General features: G+C 39.8%; 2 protein-coding genes across 4 annotated transcripts; one reads left to right on the top strand and one right to left on the bottom strand.

Moving 5' to 3' along the window:
• Positions 1-26: 26 nt before the first annotated feature.
• Positions 27-6,759, top strand: LOC110051808 (EARP-interacting protein homolog). The gene is made up of 10 exons (XM_089279898.1): positions 27-107; positions 1,127-1,210; positions 1,490-1,566; positions 2,237-2,292; positions 2,768-2,930; positions 3,176-3,275; positions 3,832-3,968; positions 4,271-4,438; positions 5,046-5,201; positions 6,073-6,759. The coding sequence occupies exons 1-10, from the start codon at positions 66-68 to the stop codon at positions 6,245-6,247; spliced, it is 1,158 nt and encodes a 385-aa protein (XP_089136024.1). The 5' UTR covers positions 27-65; the 3' UTR covers positions 6,248-6,759.
• On the bottom strand, positions 6,745-20,834 carry LOC110051803 (uncharacterized). 3 transcript variants are annotated; one of them, XM_020757870.2, is made up of 21 exons: positions 20,623-20,834; positions 20,259-20,349; positions 19,347-19,441; positions 18,833-18,912; positions 18,552-18,704; positions 18,323-18,353; positions 17,281-17,335; positions 16,879-16,945; positions 16,145-16,174; positions 15,132-15,260; positions 14,410-14,523; positions 13,870-13,895; positions 13,237-13,339; positions 12,532-12,636; positions 11,332-11,490; positions 10,810-10,902; positions 9,799-10,331; positions 9,107-9,381; positions 8,060-8,296; positions 7,634-7,716; positions 6,745-7,022 (listed from the first exon to the last, which is right to left on the bottom strand). In XM_020757870.2, the coding sequence occupies exons 1-21, from the start codon at positions 20,690-20,692 to the stop codon at positions 6,885-6,887; spliced, it is 2,667 nt and encodes an 888-aa protein (XP_020613529.2). In that variant the 5' UTR covers positions 20,693-20,834; the 3' UTR covers positions 6,745-6,884. The 3 variants fall into 3 exon arrangements, with proteins under 3 accessions (XP_020613529.2, XP_020613532.2, XP_020613533.2); XM_020757873.2 differs by having other exon boundaries at positions 8,084-8,296; XM_020757874.2 differs by lacking the exon at positions 18,552-18,704.
• Positions 20,835-21,266: the final 432 nt, after the last annotated feature.

Genomic DNA, 21,266 nt, shown 5'->3' with positions numbered 1-21,266 from the left:
TTGGAGGGGAGACTGGAATCAGCCTGAGTCCGCAGACTTTCAGCGGCTTCTTCGTTAGATTCAAAATGGAGGACGATTCTCCGGTTATTTATGGCTTAGAGTTAAATGTAAGTAGTCGATTTATTGGTTTACTTTTTGTGTTACAAACAAGTTTTGTTAATAATTTTAAGGGACCCTGCTCTGTATAAAATTTGATTAACGCAGGGATTGTAAAGAATTGTTTGAAATGAAGAGATTTCAGATGTCAGCGGGGTCTGATCTTGATGGATTTTCGGTGTATGACATTTGCAGACTGCAGACTGCAGACTACATTTGGGCCAAAACAGCGTTCTGGTTAGCCTGAATATCACTTAGGTTAGCTTGAATAGCGGTTAGCTCTCGGAAATGGGAATACTCGAGAATACGATGACACGAGTTGAGAAGTTTGCATTCTGCGGTCTGCAGTCTGCAGTCTGTAAATGTCATACACCGATGGATTTTCTAACTTGGTGCATGATGTGTGGATGTCAGTGTCTGCCAAAGAAATCTGGGAAGTGAGGAACAGGAACATAATCAATATAAAACTAACCAAAGAACACAAAAAGCTCCATTCGGCACAAAGAGAGATTTATTTGGAGGAATATATGTAGGTACAAGTCAAATGAAACTAACAACTGAAAACAATTTCATAGTACTTTAAAATAACCCACTCCACCCACCAAACCCAACCCTCCCCCACCCCCAAAAAAGAGCAAAAGAAACAAGACTGGAGACTAACTAGACATGAGAGCGGCAGTCATACGAGAGGCCACATGTGGCTTGCATTTTCAGATCATTCAGTTTTGATTTTCGTACCATTTGTACTGTACTGTTTATTGTTCTAGTTTCTTCCCTTCCCTCCCATTCTTGCGGTGGTGATCTTCCCCAGATCAAGATAACTGAATATCACTCGACTGTCTATAGGAAGGGTTGGACTGAAAATATCTTCTTTTCAAATCCACTAAGACATGTTGTATAGCAAGGTGATAATGCTGATAATTGCATGCCCATGCATGATGTTCTATTAAATTATGATAATGATGATGGGAAAAGAAGAATAAACCTTGCCCATTGTGTTCACTTACTTACTAGACGTTTGTTTATTCAGGCTCGAGCTCTGGTCCCTCAGCATGCAGAAACAGATGTGATCAGATTTATTGTTGGTACTCAGTCACTTAAATTTGAAAACCAGGTAAATTCAATCTTGATACGCCATATTCTTAACTGTGCATCGTAATTTTGTATTCATTGAAAAATTTACGAGTACTTATCTATTCCAAACTGCATGAGAATAATCATGTGATTAGTTACTAACAAAGCACTTGAAAATAGACTACACATTAAAATTGATTTATCGGGAAAAAGAAAACTGTGCATTGTTCATGTCAACTATACATGTTCAAGTAAAAAAGTTTTAAAAAATGGAGATCAGTGCTGGGAAAATGGAAATCTGAATTTTTGCAAATTTCAGGTCCATCTGATAGACTTTGATGATGAAAGCAATGTGATAAATAAAAATGTGTTTATGCATTCTGCTGGAGAAATATGGTGAGGGCTGTTAAATATAAACTGACAAGCAGCACATGTTCACAAACCTGTAATTTACAAAAACGTTCACCACGTCACACTTGTGCCATTTTAGGAGCAAAATAATTACCCAACACTTGTGTGTACAAGTGTATTGTAATGAGGCAAAATACCTGAGTTAGGTGTGATATAGCTGAGGAAGGCATGATCTCTTCATTATTTGGGTACCACAATAACTCACAAGTTTTGTTTTAGTTTACTTATTCATGGCTTCATTGATGTTGTCTTTCTACCATCCCAAACCTAATATATAACAAACATTATTATATGGCTAGCTCCGTGAGCAGGCAAAATGAATCAAATCCTGCACTGTGATTGGCTACCTGAGCAGACAAGATGGAGCTATCTTGCCCGCTCGGGACTACCCACCGTGTCCCACAAGAAAAATTTCTGTGAAAGCCATATAATCAATCCTTAGCTTGTTCAGTCAAGATGGCTCAATATTGGCATTGTTCTTTTTTTGCGAGTCTATGGACTGAGATGGAGTCGAGGTCCATAAACACGTGAAAAAAGAGTTTGGCCAATATCCAACCATCTTGGCCTCACACTTGGTCAATAACCCATACATCCTCAAAGTGCAGAGAAATGCAGTATACAGATTTTTGCATCTACTGTGTCTTAAATATTTTAGGTCCATGAACACAAGCCCAACTGACAAAACTATATTGGCAACATGTTACAACAATGGTGAGAATCCATCTTTTTCATTTTAAGCCAACAATAACTAAATGGTGACACACACACAGTACAAGGAGCCAATTCCCTGAACTGAAGTTCTTATCTTGTGCTGTTTCAAATGCCCTCAAGTCTGACTGCCTAGTTATAGTGATCTGTGCTGCAGTCCCCTTAGCCTCACTCTGAGCCTGTGAACGGAGATGTATTTCCGGCTGTCGAGACAAGTGACAGCTGGAAATGCGTCTGTGTTTGCAGGCTAAATTCTCCTCTGAAGGTCAACACATTACCAAGCAGTCAGTTATGGAGAATTAAGAAGTTCATCAATTAGGAGATATTTTCTTGATGTTCCACCAAGTTTTCACAACCCATATAATTTTTGATATTAGTTTTAACAGTCGTTTGTGAACTAAAATTCTAAGTCTAAGAATCAAACATTTGAGCCTAAGTGAATCTCTCCTAATAAAATTTGTTTGACTCAATGATGCAGTGTCTGAGTCGAAGGCTGAGATACAAGGAGCTCTGTGGAGAATTCCACCGGTGGATGACACTGAGCCCCCTTTAGACTCTCCTGGAATTTCCCCTGGAAGTGGACATTCCCGATCATTACAGCTTATCTGTAACTTTGATAACAAGCATGAGAATATTAGAAGGTTGGTGTATGTACATGTACATTGTAAACATTTTAGTCTCTGGTTAGCCTTGCAGTAGTTAACAGAGACTATATTTTATTAGTAAAAATGTCTAAAAATGCATAAATTTGTGCCAGTTGATTAGCTACCTCGGAGGAAAGGAATGCTTTGATTTCTTCTTGCCTAGCTTAGTGCAGAGACACCAAAACAGTTTTCATTCAGAATTTTTACATAAAGCCATAATAGGTGATTTTGAATTCTTACAGTGTGTTATGGAATCCATCTGGTGATGGAAGTCAAGTTGTGTCTGTTTGCGAACAGCATCTTGAGTTGTGGGATCTTGACAGAAGTGCTTCAACTGCAGAGGTGTGTTTGTATTGAATATGATGTTCATGTGACTGTGCCGCACAAGAGAAGACGATGCTTAAAACAAGACAGGGGAAGTGCCAATGAAGTTCTGGAAAACGTTATGCATATAATGGAAATTTAGAGTCCCAAATGAGATTCTTGGGAAAAAAATCTCCTGGCTTCACAAATTCTCCAGAGAGAAGTTGACTGAGTTATCATAAAATGCGCACTGTGCTTTTGCTTGACCCAGGGGTGCCCAAATAGTAGTCTTCTTGGCTTCAATTCGTAGCTGTTATTATGGTTGTCACATAATGCTTCTCCCTAGTAGGGAGGAACATTGTGTGATGACCCTAATAACGGCTTTGAAGGAGACTACCTAAAGAGGGATACTGTAGTGATAATGGACATAATTCCAAAAATGGTAGGATTCAAGGTGGCTCTTTCTTACTCCATTAACAAGAAAGATTGATATATATTTTTGCCCTTTGGACTTTGTATTGTCCCCTGTATCTGCTCCCCCCACCCTCCCTCCTGTATATCAGAGAGTGTCTGTGAATACTTTTTTATTACACAGTCCATCGACTCAGCTCGTCTAGAGGGTAAAGGTCAACCCAAGTTCACCACAGGTCGGTGGAACCCTCATCACAGCGGTTCCCAGATTGCAACAGCAAATGATGCAACCATCAGAGGATGGGATGTCAGGACAATGAGGTTAGCATTTGAAGGGATCTGCTAGCAGCTCTCGTGAGGTCTCACATGAATGGCTTGATACCCTTTGAGAGGACAATAGAACAAACAACAGAAAAAATGCCCCTAGCTCCACGACAATAGCAGCTGCTAACAATGGGTCAACTGTGAAAAGCTTTACAAGCTTACGAGAGCTGCTGCACCTGTGACTTTCAGGAACTTAACAGACATCACCTGGACTGTAGCTTGTTGTCTCTTCGTTCACTGTAAACTCTGGCTCATAGTCTGATTGTTATTTAATATTAAATACTTCTGTTATCTCTTAGGCCTGTCTATACAATAGAGAACGCTCATAGCCAACTGGTTCGTGACCTGGACTTTAATCCGAACAAGCAGTATGTGCTGGTCAGCTGTGGGGATGATTGTAAAATGAGGTTCTGGGACACAAGGAACACCACAGATCCCCTGATGGTGCTGCAAGATCACTCACACTGGTAAACATTTCTCACCTTGTCTGCTTATATGCAACTCCATTTTCGACGTGCTCTTCCATCTATCCACTGTTAAAACGTTGTTTGCAAGTAGCACAAAGAGGAGAGATCCTAATCGCAAAAATTACACAGATTGCCACGCTGATCTTGTGGGGTTTTTGAACTACATATTGACGAGTGAGGTTTGGGTTTGACTCTTTTTAGAGGACGTTGGTGACTTAGCGTTGGGAGAGGGCATGGGGAGAGGTACTGTGAGAGTAAAGTGTCTTGCCCGTCTCGCATGTTCACCATCACAGCATTACACGTGCAACATACATCGACGAATAAGCAAATTAAAAAACACCCTCAATCTGGATATGATGAGTTTTTCAATGCATTAGGTAGTCCATCGCATGGTTACCCCCTAGCATTGAATTTCCTAGTATTAATTTTAATATATTGCTGGATAGAGAAAGGCACTGTGAGATAAAAAGAAACGTGTCTTGCCGAAGAACACAACGTATTGACCCCCGCCACTCAATCTGAAGTTCAACGCACCAACCATTAAGTCACAGCACTCCTCAAGAGCACTGCAGTTCGCTTTATATTGTCGTTATTTTACTGATCCCAGGGTGTGGAGTGTGCGATATAATCATTTCCACGATCAGCTTCTATTGACATCAAGCAGTGACAGTCGAGTTATTCTAAATAACATCGTGTCATTATCATCTGAACCTTTTGGTCATTTGGATGAGGAAGACGAAGACGATGGAATGCAAGACAAAGGGTGAGTTGGATTTAAATCTGTAATAAACGAAGAAGAAATTTCGAGGAGGCAGTGTGGCCGAGTGGTTAGGGAGCCGGACTTGAAATCCGGAGGTCGCGGGTTCAAGTCCCGCTCTGACCACTTAGCTGGAGTTGTTTCTCGGTAGACCTTAGTTTAACTGCTCGGTCATGCTTGTAAATAGCCAACTGGTCTGCCTCCCGCCGGTTGGGATTTTTAAGCCTATTACGTTTAGTTGATGTATTTGTTTCTTTCATTTAAAGTGGCATGCCTGTGAACTAGCTAGGTGTAGCTAAGCACATTGACAACAACAACATTTGAACATTTTTTTGCACATTTGAGAATAAACTTCGATTGAAAGCGAAAGGACTCTGTACAGAGATCCGTGTAATTCCGTGTGATTGTTTTTTTTTTTACCTGCGCTGAGAGACCAATCAGAGACAATCCATCTAGAACTACGTCATCATCAGTTTGGCATTTTTTGGCGGGAATCCCAGAAGTCTTTCCAGCGGGGCAGAAAATGAGCGCGTTCACTGTACAAGCTAATCAGTGTGTATTCTATTCAAAATTTGAAAACGAGACCCTTACGTCGTGTTCAATCCTCAAGATTTCTTTTACATATCTTTCGTAATGGGTACTTGTTATTTGTCGATTGCCATTTTACAAAATCGAATTGCCATTTTGGATAGTTGAGTGACACGTGCTTTTTCGGAGGATGGTCATTTTTAGCATTTCAATACTACCCAGCAGAGAAGAAAGAAACGTTAGTGCTACAAAATTGTCAGTATGCCTGGATTTTTTTTTTTTTGCTGCTGGGCGCACTGATTTTGCCGCTCAAAAATATATTCTACCTCTACGTCTTTTCTGTTTCCAGGTCCCGAGAGCCTACAAAAGATGGCGTCATAGCAACGTTTGATGAACATGAAGACAGTGTGTATGCTGTGGAGTGGTCTACCGCTGACCCCTGGGTGTTTGCATCGCTGTCGTACGATGGACGATTAGTGATCAACAGAGTTCCCAGAGCAGAAAAATACAAAATCCTCTTATAGAGAAACGTGGTGCTGTGTATGAAAAGGGCTTCATCAACTGAATAAAGTTATCTGGGGATCAAAGTCATTCCTGCCTAAGGAAAACGTGCAAGAGGAGAGGAGTTGGAAAATAGGTTTCTACCAGTTCGAGGGTTCTCTGCTGTCGGTTACGTGTAAAATAGGTACATTTGAATTCCTTCCATACAGCTGTCGCCGTTAAAAATTTGCGTCTGAGAACGCCAACTGTTCTGTTGATGACTTGACCTAGTGGTTGCCAAATGAATCAAGGCAAAAAAGTAGTAAAAACAAAAAAGTAATACTTTTTAAAAACATAACGTCCCATCGGGAAATTTACGATGCAAAAAATCTTTTCGAGTTTTAAAAACATTTTCCTCTTTCGTTGTACATTTATGAGATATAGATTATAAGGTGTTCTCGCCACGGTTGAACTGATTCCACTGAAAAAAAAAAGACTTACTTAAATGCAATTCTACTTCAGTCATAATAAACAAAAATGCTGTCCTTCCAAATAATTCTTTATTGGAGAGCTAGGTTCCAAGAATACTGGGAAGTTATCTCTCATTATTTCGGGAATTTCGTCCACAATTACAGTTAGTTATTTATATCATGTATGATGTCCACTTCAGATTTCATTCAGTCACTGTCTTTTTCTTCCCTTTCTTCCTGTTTGTCCTTCTTTATGTTTCGCTTTCTTGTTACGGTTCTTGTTTTTCACATTTACTGCCTCGTAATAACGAACACCAATTTTCTGCTTGTTCGTCTTCAACCGTGGGTGCTGAAACAACAAAAGATGGCGGTTTAAGGCGCGATGTTTCGTGCGACATGACCGGAAGAATTGTGACGGCGTTGCAAGATAAGTGGTACACAACGTTTTTTACTGTAACATCGCTAGGCAAGGCATAAAAACCAGGCGCTACTTTCGGGGGTCGCTACTTTCGAAGGTCGCTACTTTCGGGGGGTCGCTACTTTCGGGGAAACGCTACTTTCGGGATTTACTTGCGACCACAATTTTTTGACGTTACTTTCGGAGGGTTGGCTTGCTACTTTCGAGGGGGGTCGTTGCTTTCGGAAGTTTACGGTAAACAGACCAATTTCGATATATTAAAATTCAGCCTAAAACAATAGACCTCAGTACGAGGCTCTGGGGAATAACTACAGAGTTTGTGGGGTTTATTCTCCAGAGCTTCGTACTGAGGCTATTGTTTTATTACTCATTTATGGTAACCACAAACTCAGCAAATAAAGTGAGCCCGCGGTTGTCAGTATTTTTGGCTAGTAAGGCTACTACTATATGTAAGTAACAGGATGTGTCGTTGGGGCACCGGCTGACGTAGAAACGTCGTGTGCGTTCTCGATTTTGAGGAAAAGTAAATTGTTTCTCTTTACCTTGGATTTAGGGGAGTCATCAACGCTATTGTCGTCGTCACTTTTCCGTTTACCGCGTCTTCTGCTGCCACTACCTCTATCATCTGTTGATTACAAACCCAGAAGATAAGCAGGGAAGTGTAACTGAATGATCAAGGTAAACTAAGGAATAACGCGAGAAACGACAGTATCTGCATTGATTAAATGACTCTAGCAAAACACATGTAGAATTTAACGCAGAAGTCACGGCGCGATCGCTTCCTCGAACAAAAGAATAGTCCCAGGCCCTTCCCTTCTTTCTAGTTACGCAACGTGACCATCCGATTTAGAGTTGTGAAGTGAACTACCCACTGATTGACTTAATATATGATCCTGAGACTTGACATTTTCCGCTGCTAGCAAATAATATACAGGTTAGGTAAAAAGATTACATTTATCTCCTCTCACCTATTTTAGAACTCTTTTTGATACCTGCAGCTTCTCTTTTTGCGCTCTTTGGTCTCCCTGGACGTGCTTTAGGTGTGTTATTTACATTCATGTTGTGATGGCGTTTTTTGTTTTGTTCATCTTCCTCACTTCTTTCCGCTTCCACGCACGCGATGAAAGGGCTGACGGAAACCGAGAATCGCTTTTCAGTGGGCGTGGTCCACTCCTGTACTTGACGAGATGCCAGTCGTCGAGCGTCTAATAGTCGAAAAAAAAAAAACACGATTAACCCAAATCTTCACTGACTAGTGCTCGGTAGGTCTTCGATGGTCTGTCTCGCGTGGCCAGAACACCTACGCAAACACAACATTATTCTGGCGATCTTACCAGAAAATAAATCTTTTCATTCCCAACTTCGAATATGAATTCTCCTTACTGATTCCTATACCTTTCTTTAAAGGTTAGTTATGAGAACTTGATGATACATGAGGGCAATATCTCCTAAGTGGATCACTCTTGTGATCGAATGAATAGGTTAACATGACGAGCAGTGAAATTCAACAAACAGCCCGCAGTCATTGCACAGTCCTGCACATAATCCATTATATTCTGTTTACAACAAACTGTTTAGTGGCTAGATTACTTAGCAATACTGCTCTCCTCCCAGCTTCTGCGATAAACTTTTCCCTCCACGTCGGTTGCATTTTTATACCTAATCGCACCTTTTTGGTATGCTTCGGTGGCATAGCAGGTGAGTTTGGTCTCGCCATGGTTCGTAATCGAGCCAAAATACGAACCATGGCGAGACCAAACGAGCCTCGTATGCTGCTAAAAAGGTACGATTAGGTATTTAGCGAACCTAAATCATTTTGGCCAAGTGACCATGAAAGCGTATCCATATCAGGTCAGTGACTTGATATCTCAGGATATCAGGACAGTAGACACGGCTTCTGATTGGCTGATTACAAATTTGGGTACAGTAACATGGTGAAAAAAGATTACCAGTGTGGTGCTTCTTATCGTTTTAAATCAAAATTAACTTTTAACTCTTGTTTCAACGCTTTTTACCTGGTAAATTTTTGTATTTGTCGAGTAACCTCTGTTTCTTTGACTCATCCTCCGTGTTTACCTCAGTCACGGAATCATTTTGAGCTTCGTGATTTTCGGATTCTTCTTCCTCATCTGATATTTCGCTATCATCTTCATAGTCGTCATCTTCACTATCGCTCTCGCAGTTGTTTTCAGTCGTGTTCACTTTCACTTCACTTGCTTGTTTTTCGTTGCCTTTTTCTTGTTCTTCCTCCTCCTCCTCCTCCTCCTCTTCACTTCCGAGTTCTTCATCTCTAACAAACACAGCAACAACAAAAATTGACTTCCACTCAAAACACTCAATAACATCATAGGAGGTTTGATTTTCGCACAAACTTAAGACCCTCCTTTTTGACTAGGTGGGTAAGAAATCAGTGAACAATATGCGCGAGATCTGAAGTATTTTAATTCCAAACAAAACGATCTTTAATTTCACAAAAACCTTCGTATTGAAGTTTACAAAGGGCGATAAACTCGTAAGATATGACATGAAGACCAAAAAACCGTGGAAAATTAAGAAGTTTATTTCTTCCAGAGAAGAAGTAAAACAAATTCATCTCTGACCGGCGGCTGAAATATCTCTGCTTTTTTAGCTATTTGTAAAATGGTAATATATTGAGTCATGATTAGCTTACAATAGCTTTTTTCTCACTGAACAGTTCAATACTCACTCGTATTTCCCATACGCAGCTCGTATATCATCTCTCTGTTCACCAGTCCCTTCTTCACCCTCGCTCTCATCCTCCTCAGCTTCAGATTCACTTTCAACAGTAATGTTTTCTTCTCCTTCGCTGTTCTCCTCTAAAGGCTGCACATCATCACCGCTGTATTCAAGTCCCACGTTAATGGCCCCGAAGTTTTGTTTCACATGTAAGTTTACATTCTTTGACTCTTGAACTGAAAGTTCGGTATTTTCACTTATCTCTCCATTTGTACCAGTTCTATCTTTCGTACTTTCATTACTCTGGGAATTTTCCTCAGCGCTGTCCTTGTTGTTTGTATCTGTATTTGTATTTGTCTCCTGTTTCGAGTCTTTAAAAGAATTGCTTTCCTTGCTCCCATCATCCTCGACCGTTTCTTCATTAGTCGTGTTTTCGTCAGCAGCGGTGGAGGTTGCTTCTTTAACAAAACTCTCAGCAAGCGGTGGAATACGTGACGCTGTTTTTCTTTTCTTCGTTGTTTCCTCGGAATTTGATTCACCTTCCTGTAAAAGAGTAAACTTTGACTTTTGAGACTCTAATAACAAGAGTACACAGATTGTAAAAGGAGAGCAAATGAGTACTGGAGAAAGTCCATTCCAAACTCAGGGAGCCAGGCAGAGGATTCATCGTTGCGTTTCTGTAGCGTTGGGTAACTACGAGAATTACTAACGGTAACCCCCCCACCTGGATTGGAGGATTGGATGCCAATCCATCGATTGTACCTTCACCCCCCCCCCCCCCCCTTCAGAATTCAGTCAGGTTGTCCTTACAGTACGCCACTACCCATTTATACTCCAGTGAGGAGAGACACGCCATCAGAGTGAAGCGTCTTGCCCAAGAACACCACACTATGAGCCTTACTACACCTACACTCGCCGTGAGCGTCTCGACCTCAAGCAGAGTGCGCGCTTACTATCAGACCGCCCTCCCTTTACCACTGAGGCCGACAATCTTATCCAGGATTTTACAACACCTTTTTACCTTGCTCGGTGGTGCCACGAAATATGGCAGCTTGCCCCGCTGAAAATCGTTTAATATCATTTTCCCAACCGTGTTAACGTCAGCTTCACCGCCCTGAAAGAAAAGTTGTTGGATGCGGCAGGTTACGGAACAGAATGAAATAAATTCATTTGAACAATAGAACATGTCAAGCAAGGTAGTTTCATTCATTTTCTAGAACAGACCTCAGTAACTTGTCTAGGTAAAATTAGTATCGTATAACTCCTCAGTTGAACACCAGATTTTACAGGCTATCGGGTAAATATTGCAGCACATACACCACTTTGAAAATATATGGTGTGATAAGAATGGGAACAAGACTGGCAACAAGTACGTCAATTTTTAAATGTGTCCAGAGAGTTATTATATCTAAAAAATATCCATTGATTAGTTGTCTGACGAAATGATTGACAACATGAAACAACAAAACAACAACAACAAAAAACAAAGGACGAACTGAGTTAGTGATATATTTAGAATAACAAAACACGTGACGTTATCTACCTTGAGTAGTTTACCAGTCCTTTGAGCGACTTGTTCCAAGAAGTCTGTTGGGTCATTCCACGATGACACCTTGTAAGTCTTAGCAATGTATTCCCGCTTCACTCGCTCCAATACTGCAGGAATATGACATGCTGCATCTTTGACATTCTCCACACGAACCTGTGACAACGACACAAGATCAGAAAAGACGGTAAGGACGTCTTTTGATTAACAGTTAAAAAATGGCGAGTTTTTTTTACCGACAGCTGGGATCTGAGATCCCAAAAAAATACTGATAGCTGAGGCCACACACTACGCCGGAGGAAGAGAATTTGAAAACGCAGCTTTTTTTCTACGGATTGTCCTTCCGTCCACACTAATCCGTCACGAAAACGGAGCTTTTCGGAAACGCTCTTCAAACCGAAGGAATTTGAAAACGCCAGCTTTTCGTTTTCGTGCGTTCGACCATAGTTAACTATGGTTCGACGGAAAACAGTTTGAAAAAGGCGCTTTTTGATAACGATGACCTCACGTCAATCACGTGATTTCCTTGCCCGAGTTGGTTTCAGACACGAAGCCAAAATGACCGGCGATTGTTGCGTTATTAAATTCCACCGGCGTATTGTGGACGGAAAACATTTGATGCGTTTAGTCAGAGTAAAGCCTCCGTTTTCAAATTCCTCCGGCGTAGCGTGGATGGGGCCTGAGAAATCGCCGAGATTTGATGTGACGATTAGCGCCAAATTTTGCACGCAGGCTCCTTGGCTCCTTTACTCCATTTATCCCGTTCCCCGGGGGGTGGGGTACTCCCTTATATAGGAGTATGCGTGTATAGTTATGTATGGTTTTTAGGCTGTTTTGGTCATAAATAGGGTATTGTTTTTGCACTCTATTCTTGGATTAGGTATGTTTTTAAGAAGAAGCTACTTTTTCATCATTATTGGTAAGATCATTGATTTAAACTAGGGAAGCAATTATACGGCAGGTCTGAAACAGAGTATTGATCCAAGGGTCAGGTCATAAATGGGGTATCGAATTTTTGGTCAGGTCATAAATAGGGTAGGGAAAATCCCAAATTTTGGTCATAAATGGGGTAAGGGTTTTGGGAAGCGGGCCGCACACCCCCACCCAAATTTTCGGGGAGAACCCCCCGGGATTCCACCCCCCTTGTTATGTCTATATTATTATACCCTGATGAAGGTCCTAAACTAACTCACTTACCACTCCCTTGAGAATGATATCAGTTTCACTGTCACCACTCGGATAAACGACTCCAGGGCAATCGATTAAGTAAATTCGCCTCATCAGCGTCACGTATTGCCACACCTGCGAAAAGAGAGACAACAAAAGGTTTTAAGTCTGCCTGCCAAAATATAGATGTATTTCCAAATTCACACGTGTAAGTAGGGGTTTCTGAAGTTTCTTTCAGATCACGTTATCTGCAGAGCTGGCGGACGATCTCCTGATCTGACTAAGGCCTAGTCCAAACTTCGTGCCTCTGCCGTGCCGAACTCATTCGAGTTCGGCACGGCAGTGGCAAGACAAATAAGTCGCGCCGAAGATCGGAAGAAGTTTGCTTTGCTAAAGACCATTTTAAATGTTAGAAAGCAATGGCAGCTGATGCAGTAGACTGTGAATTCAGTTCGGCACGGCAAGAGTAAGCCGTTTGAAGCTAAGTCTCGCTTAATTCAGCCTGCCGAAGTGACTTTCAAATGTCTTGCTACTGCCGTGCTTAAGTCGAATTTTATTTTAAAATTTAGTTCGGCACGGCAGTAGCACGACGTTTGGAATAGGCCTAAGAACGCGCTTGTCGTTCAGTCACAATGTCTTGTTTGACGATTCACGAGGGATTATAACAAATCTATTTTTAGTAAGAGCTGTTTCTAACGTAACTCTACCTCAAGCAGAAAAGTACATTACGTTTACCTTTGTTTCTCCTGCAATCGGTGCCACGTTGCAAACCTTTTTAGCCCTGAGAGTGTTAATGATTGAGCTCTTGCCAACATTAGGGTAACCAATAACGCCAACACTGAAAAGGAACGAAACAAATTCCCCTTACAACATCACAGTCAACACAATATCAACCAAGCAGGTGAGGAGAATATGGAGTATCATCATCCACAGGGGGATAACTACCGTGCTGATGATATCCACTTCGTTCCATGGGCGCTTCGTTCCATCCGTTGGTCACTTCGTTCCAAAGTGACTTGGAACGAAGTGACCATGGAGCGCAGTGACCGTAAACCCGTGCTGATATATCACTGCATTCTTATGTACGACTGTCATTAAAGGAAATGTATGAAGAGAATTCCTACTTTGATAATACCTAAACCATTAAAGAATGACTTTTTAATCATTGATTAACCAGTACTGGAATGAGATTCATGATGGTTGACAACTGCACCTACAGACCTGTCGTGTTCACTCCCAGAACAAAATCAAAGTATCAACACAATACAAGGTTACAGCCTTTTACAATGTAATTTAAAAGAAAACTTCCTTTTTACGGTATAAGTCGTATAAAATTTCAAGTTGGGAACAACAAAAAGTCCATCTCACCTTATCTGTTTCTTGTCGGTATGAAGCTGTGAAACAGGAAGCAAAAGGCACAGGTCATACGAGTTAGGCGCTACATGTAAAATATAAAGCCTTAGGCTTGAGATAGGCTTAAAACGAAGATAGGAAGACCACTACTTTCAGAATTTTCTTGAAAAACGTGATATTTATTGCTACTTTCTATAATGTAAAATGTAAATCTTATTTATAGTGGTCATGCACTTAGCTATAGAAGCACAAAGCCAGGCATGCCACTGAAACAAAGGAAACAAAGGAAACAAATATTTCAAATAAACGTAACATAATTAAAAATCCCAACTGGCAGGAGGCAGACCAGTTGGCCATTTACAAAGCGTGACCGAAGATTTGAACTTGGGACTACCGAGAAACAAAACCCGCTAGTGGCAGGGTGGAGGCCTTAAACCCGGGACCTCTGGATTACAACACTAGCGCCCTAAACCACTCGGCCACGCTGCCTTTCTGAGGCATGGGTAGTTTCTTCTGAAACTTTCTGGCATCGTTTTACAAATTAATTAGCCATACCTTTGAAAATTGTCGAAGTAAGTTTATCAAGGCTCCTTTACCAAACGGATTTGTAACACTTGCATGAAAGGCAAGAGTAGGATAGTCTGCTGACAGAACTGTCACCCATCTTTGCTGTAAAGTGGAGATCAGAAAACTAACTTAGTCTATCACAGGAAGGGTTGTCATGCTTACCATCTGTTTAAACAGCCAAGTGGCTAAAGAACTAACAAGCTCAGTTCTCTGTTAACATTCACAGTCGTATTCACATTCACAGTTGGAAATTTCAATTTGCTTAAAGGGGCTACACCTAAAACTTACTATCGTACCTTTTGAACACTTCATACTCATATTTTTGGACCAGAAATTCAATGAACTATTGGTGTTGTGATACCATATTGCTGCCAGCTGTGAATGGATCATTTTCACTCACATGGCCAGCTACCATGCATATTTATTGGAACAAAATAGTTTACATAAGAAAAGAGTTCAACTCCCACAGGATCCGTTTGGTACACCAACATGGCTGAATTGTTTTGGAACACCAATATGGCTGCCATGACCTCATATGGAACTGCTCTACATGAGAAGGAGGGGAGAGGGGAGAGGAGGAGGTGGGAGGGGAGAGGAGGAGGTGGGAGGGGAGAGGAAGTGGGGAGAAGGAAGAGGAAGACAACAACTCCACTTCGCCTTTATAACTTTTTGCTTGCTATAATCTTATGATAAACATGGCAGATTCTTACCGTTACCCAGGTTGGCACCAGGTCACACTTGTTCAGAACAAAAATCAGATGTTTGTGTTGCTTCTCTTTCTTCATGAAGGATTCAATATGACTGGACCGTGTCCCCATTGGATCACGAGCATCTAACACCTGAGGTGAAAACCAGATACTAATAATCTGTAAACAGCATGCCATAAAACAAATGATAAATTTTCAATGCACAGTTCTATTTATCATGGCCAGCCATAAAATTTTACATCCCTGCTGCACTGATTTGTGAAAGAGAGCAGTGATAGCACAAGACTAGATAGTGACCCTTTTCTTTGATGAAAGTTAGGGTTTAAAACTTATAGCTGTGAACGCCCTATGCTTCCCCAGGGGGCATAAAGGAATGACAATGATGATGACGACAATGACGACAATGATGACGACAACGATGACAACGACGATGACGACGACAATGACAACAATGACGACAATGATGATGATGAAGACGATGATGACGATGCCCGAAGATGACGATGAAAACTAATACCTGTTGCCAAGGGGTGAGCTGGTACTCAAGAGATCTAGTATTGCCTGCATAACATCAACATCATCATTTATTTGCCACGTAAATAATAACAAATTAAGATATTGACAATACTCAAAAAGTGGCGAGGAGACCTCCAAAAGAAACCACCAGGCTTATTACGGAGGCCACTTCAGAAGTTAATATATTGATGATTTTAAGTTCTGCAGGCACCACATGACCAATTCACTATTTTCTAAATATGTAAGGTGTAATATACTGTAAATATATAAGACAAGTTGTTCAGTTCTTTAGCGTGTTCTTAAAGTTTACGTTTTTCATGAACTGTTGCCTTCTTTACTAATAAAAAGTGTTGAAACATCTCCATCATTTGATCAATACACTATTTTCAAAGTGGGGTGGGGTTTGTTGGCACTTTATCCTGGGGTTTCAATTTTGAATGACCTTTCACATTAAATAATTAAATCCGATTCCTGTACTTCTTTTTTATGAAGTTTCCTACCTGTATGACAACATCAGAGGAATCTATGACCTGAAGTAAAACAGAGAAAAAAAATTAACAATTGCATTTTTGTGAGAATTTCAAGGGGCTCACACCCAGAAGGTCCATATCTAGATCCTGGGGAGGCGGGGGAAACTCCCATACAAAAAGGGCATGTGTGCTAGTCATACCTTTAAGGGGTTAAAACGTTGTACCTTTTCAGGGGTTAAAAAAGCGGTTTTGGTGTTCAGCCACAAAAGGTCCACAGTAAGAGCTCTTGCGGTACCCTTTAGGGTATTGAGTTGAAAAAATATGACAGGAAAATGTATGTTGCCTTAGAATTGGTACCTCTTAAAGGCAAAAAAAAAAATTATAAAATAAGTCATTTCCACAAAACAAGATCTTGGTTCCTCTTAGGGGTTCTTTTCTAAATTTATGACGAGCACCCCCGTCCTTTTTACAAGGGAGTCCCCTATCCCAGGGATCTAGATCTGAATATTATAAAAGAACATGGTGTGAAAAGCTGGGTAAATGTAACTGAACTTCAAACAAATTCTTGTCAAGACATTTATTTATAACTTATTTAAAATTATTTATGTGATAAAAAAAGTCTATTAAATAGTAACTAGTCAATTCAAGTCTACTAAAATCTAGTAAGTAATATTAAAAATATAATATGTTCAGCAGCTGCTTCAAAGCAGCCTTATAACCAGGAGCTTATATCAGACTAATGTATGTACATCTATCTTCTATACCTTGTATAACTCATTCCAAATTCGTTTTGATTGGCCTTTTGTAAACAGCGATTCTTTCGCTTCCACTCTACAAGAAGAATTCTGTCATTCAGTTAAGAAACATACTCTGCAGGCAAATAACTCCCAACAGTTTAATTAGTAACACTTATAATTTTGTAATCAGTGCATCATCTACACTGCGTGAGATCTGCAACTCAATGACCATAATCACACAGCCTGTGTCTGCAAATCCAAGTGGTACAGTTCTAAGTAACTACACCGGCATCAATTGGCAGGAACAGGGCTTGGTCCAAAACACTTATGGGCATGTAAAAAACAATATGTATGACAGATGCAATTTATGCCCGGTCAGTAATTTATTTGACCTCCAATCAAGGGAAAGCTTGAAGTTGAACAACTTACTTCTCACCATCATCTTCCCTTACAAGATTCATGTCTTTTTCTTCATCATACATTTCTGCAAGTTTAAAAAGCATGTCCATGATTGTACACAAAATTGCAATATAATATGTGCAGATAGTTATCTACCAAAAGGATAGCAGGTAGGTACAAATAAATACAATGTTTAACAACATAACCCAATACTGTGGGAAGGGGCGGGAGTGTTTGGTTTCCTTTCTACCCTCCCATGTGTCAGTAGCTGAGGTCAGGCTTATATTTGTGTTATGTACATCTGTCTATGAAAGTAGTGGTAGTGAATGATCATATTTTAAGCACCTGTTACTGTATGTGTATCATTGTAATTAACTAGAGGAACTTTTTTTGTGACATACATCAACTTTAAATCAAAGGAAACCCTGGCCTCACAGTTACTTATAGTTAACTAAAGGAAGAAAAACATTAAAGAAGTGACAACAAACCTAGACAGAACAGGAATAATTTAGGAAGATTGGTTAGAAATCAGACTCAAGATGCACCAACATACCCTTTCATTTAACAAATAAAGATGCCTAAGGCAAAGCCGTGTATTGCACCGTGATAAAACACTCCAGACATTTGAGAACACAAGGGAAATGTAGAAAACACAAACCAAAGGCAAGTGTTTTCTACAGTTCTCAAGCGTTCTCAAATGTCCAGAGTGTTTTATCACAGTGTAATACATAGCTTAGGCTTCTTCATTTGCTTTATGATATAGAGGTAATGTGGCGAAAAACAATAAAACATGCTGTGTCTATGTTTTATACTCTGGTAAAACATGGGTTTTTGACCAATCAGAGCAAGTGCAGGGTCCCCTCTATATTATAATAAAATTAGTTTTCACTTAATTATTGTATAATCATCAGTAAAGCTACACTGTACAAAAACCAATCATCCATGACAAATTGAAACTGTTAAGGCATTAACATAAATAAGGAAAACTGTATGGGTTGCAATATGCATGTAATAGGTCAGTGAATTTGTTAGGAAACCTTGTCATATACACATGTAATAACAAATAAATTACCTGAAGACAACTGGGCTGCTTCCAAAAAGCCCTGAAAAGATGAATAGAAACCTCCTTGTAAACTTAAATCTAGTTTGGAAACTCTCTCCAGATGTTAACAATTTTCAAAAATACATACATCTGCTAATTCTCTATGTATCTCCAATGCCTGTGAAATTATGATGTGCATATTAATAGGTTACAGAAATGGGCTTTGCATTTAATTAATTAAGGAGTAATATTTTGAAACCTTCATATCAGCTGCTTTGAGGTTTGGTCTTTTGCGTTGTGCTTTGGGTCCAAATGTTGTCTCAAAACCTTCTGTATCTAAAATATGCACCCTAGCAGACTGAGCTCTGTCATTTAGAAGGGACAACGGTAGCTTACTTTGCCTTATCACGACCTGTTAGCAATAGAAATAATACTCAGATTAATACAATTTTCAATTAGATATGACTTGTAAGTGTATTGTTAATAATTCTATAAAGTAATCATTTCAAAAGCTGACCAATGAGAATCAAGTTGAAATACCTTATATGGATCATTGAGCACCTTGCCCATTTCATCTTGAAATGACTGTAGAGCATTTTGTGATATCACCCTTGTATTTCCTGTTGGTTTACAAAGATGGAAATAATTACATTACAATTCATTGATCCTCCAACTCTAAAAGCTTCTGAGTCCATTTAAGTGCAAACATAACATGACTGTACAATAACATTAACAACCAACCATTCTATTTTGCCAGATTTACAAGAAAAGTAAAAAAAGCAGCATAAAAACAATGAGTTCACTTAACATTAGGCAACACAGGAATGCAAATGAATACACACAAAATGAATTTGTGATAAATAGGCCAATTCCGATATATTAAAATTCTAACTTAGCTCCGAAGCTTAGGGGAATAAAACAAAAGAAATTAATTATTCATCCCTCATCCTGAATGCAATTTCTCTTGTTTTATTCCCCTAAGCCTCAGAGCTAAGTTAGAATTTTAATACATCAGAATTGGCCTATTCAATTGAACAAAGTTTGTGGTACTAACCAAACCACTTTCTGTTTGGAGCAACTCTTGCAACTTCTCCTGATGTAACTGAACTCTGGAATGGTGCAGGCTTCACAATTTTTCCCTTCTTATTTCTGAAAAAATAAAACAAAAACTAAGAAATTTATTTACTGTTAAGGGTTATTGTGATGGAAATGGTGACATAGCTTAATTGGTATTCTAAGAGGAATTTATATATGCTAGAACAGGAGCATCAACAATACATGTAGTGTCAAGGAATTTTTTCAGACATTTGAAGTCATTTCTAAACATTTAAGTTAACTGCTTTGCCACAGTACTGGAGATCACTACTGAAGTACTGAAGATTAATAACTTCCAGTACTTATCAACCAAGAGTGAGGTCTTTACAGAAAAATCTCAAACCGAGACCTTGTTGTATTGACCGAGTGAAAGCCAGGTCAATACAGCAAGGCCAATGTTTGAGATATTCCCGTTAAAACCGAACATTCAAGGTTGATAAGTTGTTTATTATATGGCTTTTTGCTTTGGTTCTGCAGGCTCGTAATCGGTCCTTGGGCATTACGGGAGAATAATGCCTCACAATTGACCAATCAGAGCCCGCATTATATCCGCTACAAACACAAGCCATATAATAAATAAAATAATGATAGATGTACATATATTATCTAATTATTTTGATAACCCATCAATTCTATCATTCATTCTTCTCCCACCTTGCCAATTTTTTACTTTTTCCTAAATTTGTAATCTACTCATTGATAAAAACGTTTGTAATTAGATCTTGACAGACTGGCCCAACTGGACTCATGTACACAAGCACTAGCTAACTCTAACTGTAAAAATGTAAACTGAACGAAAATGAAGATTGTTGCTGCTGTTGTTGTTGTCACTACAAGTGGTGCAAGTCTAAATATTTTCTAGTCTGTACACCTCACAGCTTTTCCTCCTGATTTGTACATCTTCAACCTATTGACGGTTGACTTGTCTCGCATGTTGGAACCAGCTGCTGGTTTTGCACGGTCTGAAAATAAATTATAATATACCATCAATAACATGAAAAGACTGAAAAGACATTTAAATTGAGATAAGCTACATGTACGTGTCTCATAGTTGTGAAAATGGTCACTGTACAAAAAAATGCTCAATGACTACAGTTGCAAAACTACACATAAATATGTATCACATGGAAACAATCCAAAAGGGAATGACATTCCTGGAGCTTAGTGCGTTTAAAAAGGTAAAAAGGTTAAAAAGCTATATAAAAACATGAACGATTTCGTAAGAGCTTGTTTACCTGGATTCATGGAGCTGTTGGATTTCTTGGCCGTTTTTTCTGGCCCTGATCTTTTTCTTGTCTTAGCCATGTTCAACAGCGATACAGTTCGAATGTTTTTGTCCTTCAATTACGACGTAAAAGGCGGAATATAACACGGAATCTCAGCTGGATAGAACCTCACTTCGTCTGCCATGTTGCCCACGTGCGAACTGGAAACTAACATTTTCGGTTGGTATGTCTGGAGTGGGGTAAGTCGATCATTAGTTATTTTTGTTGGCTGTGGAAATCTGGGTACAAGTTAGCTGCCCCCTCGGGGGAGGCCCTAGCCTGGCCTTCCTATCCTACTCTCTAAACGGCGTTTACTAGTATTACCAGCAGATTTTTTCGCAGATAAAAAGTTATGCAGACAGGAATTCTTCTTTCGTCTTATCTTCCCCAGTATTATGAATCTCATACCCAGAACTCTCTCTTTCGTGACGTGAACAAAATCAATCTCTTTGTTCATCACATCTCTTTTTTGTGTACGGCTCCAGCCATAGGATAAGCTCCTAGAACATAACGAAAAAATGCATGTGTTTACCATTTCAAAGGAAAGATAACCGAAGGTCCTGAAAACATTTTCGGAAGCCAATAAGAGAAAAAACGGGATCCCAGGCACAACG

The sequence above is a fragment of the Orbicella faveolata genome, unplaced genomic scaffold (assembly GCF_042242905.1).
Source record: "Orbicella faveolata isolate gen_17 unplaced genomic scaffold, um_ofav_v1 contig_47, whole genome shotgun sequence".
Taxonomy (NCBI): Eukaryota; Metazoa; Cnidaria; class Anthozoa; order Scleractinia; family Merulinidae; genus Orbicella; species Orbicella faveolata.
The sequence above is the reverse complement of the archived record's forward strand: the minus strand, read 5'-3'. Positions and strand labels throughout refer to the sequence as shown.

Coding starts and splice junctions, on each gene's coding strand:
- LOC110051808 (XM_089279898.1), top strand. CDS start 66: ATGGAGGACGATTCTCCGGTTATTTATGGCTTAGAGTTAAAT. Junction 2,931..3,175: donor AAGCATGAGAATATTAGAAG/GTTGGTGTATGT, acceptor GAATTCTTACAG/TGTGTTATGGAATCCATCTG. Junction 3,969..4,270: donor TGGGATGTCAGGACAATGAG/GTTAGCATTTGA, acceptor GTTATCTCTTAG/GCCTGTCTATACAATAGAGA.
- LOC110051803 (XM_020757870.2), bottom strand. CDS start 20,692: ATGGCTAAGACAAGAAAAAGATCAGGGCCAGAAAAAACGGCCAAGAAA. Junction 7,717..8,059: donor CAAAAAGAGTTCTAAAATAG/GTGAGAGGAGAT, acceptor TGTAATCAACAG/ATGATAGAGGTAGTGGCAGC. Junction 7,023..7,633: donor ATGACTCCCCTAAATCCAAG/GTAAAGAGAAAC, acceptor TTGTTGTTTCAG/CACCCACGGTTGAAGACGAA.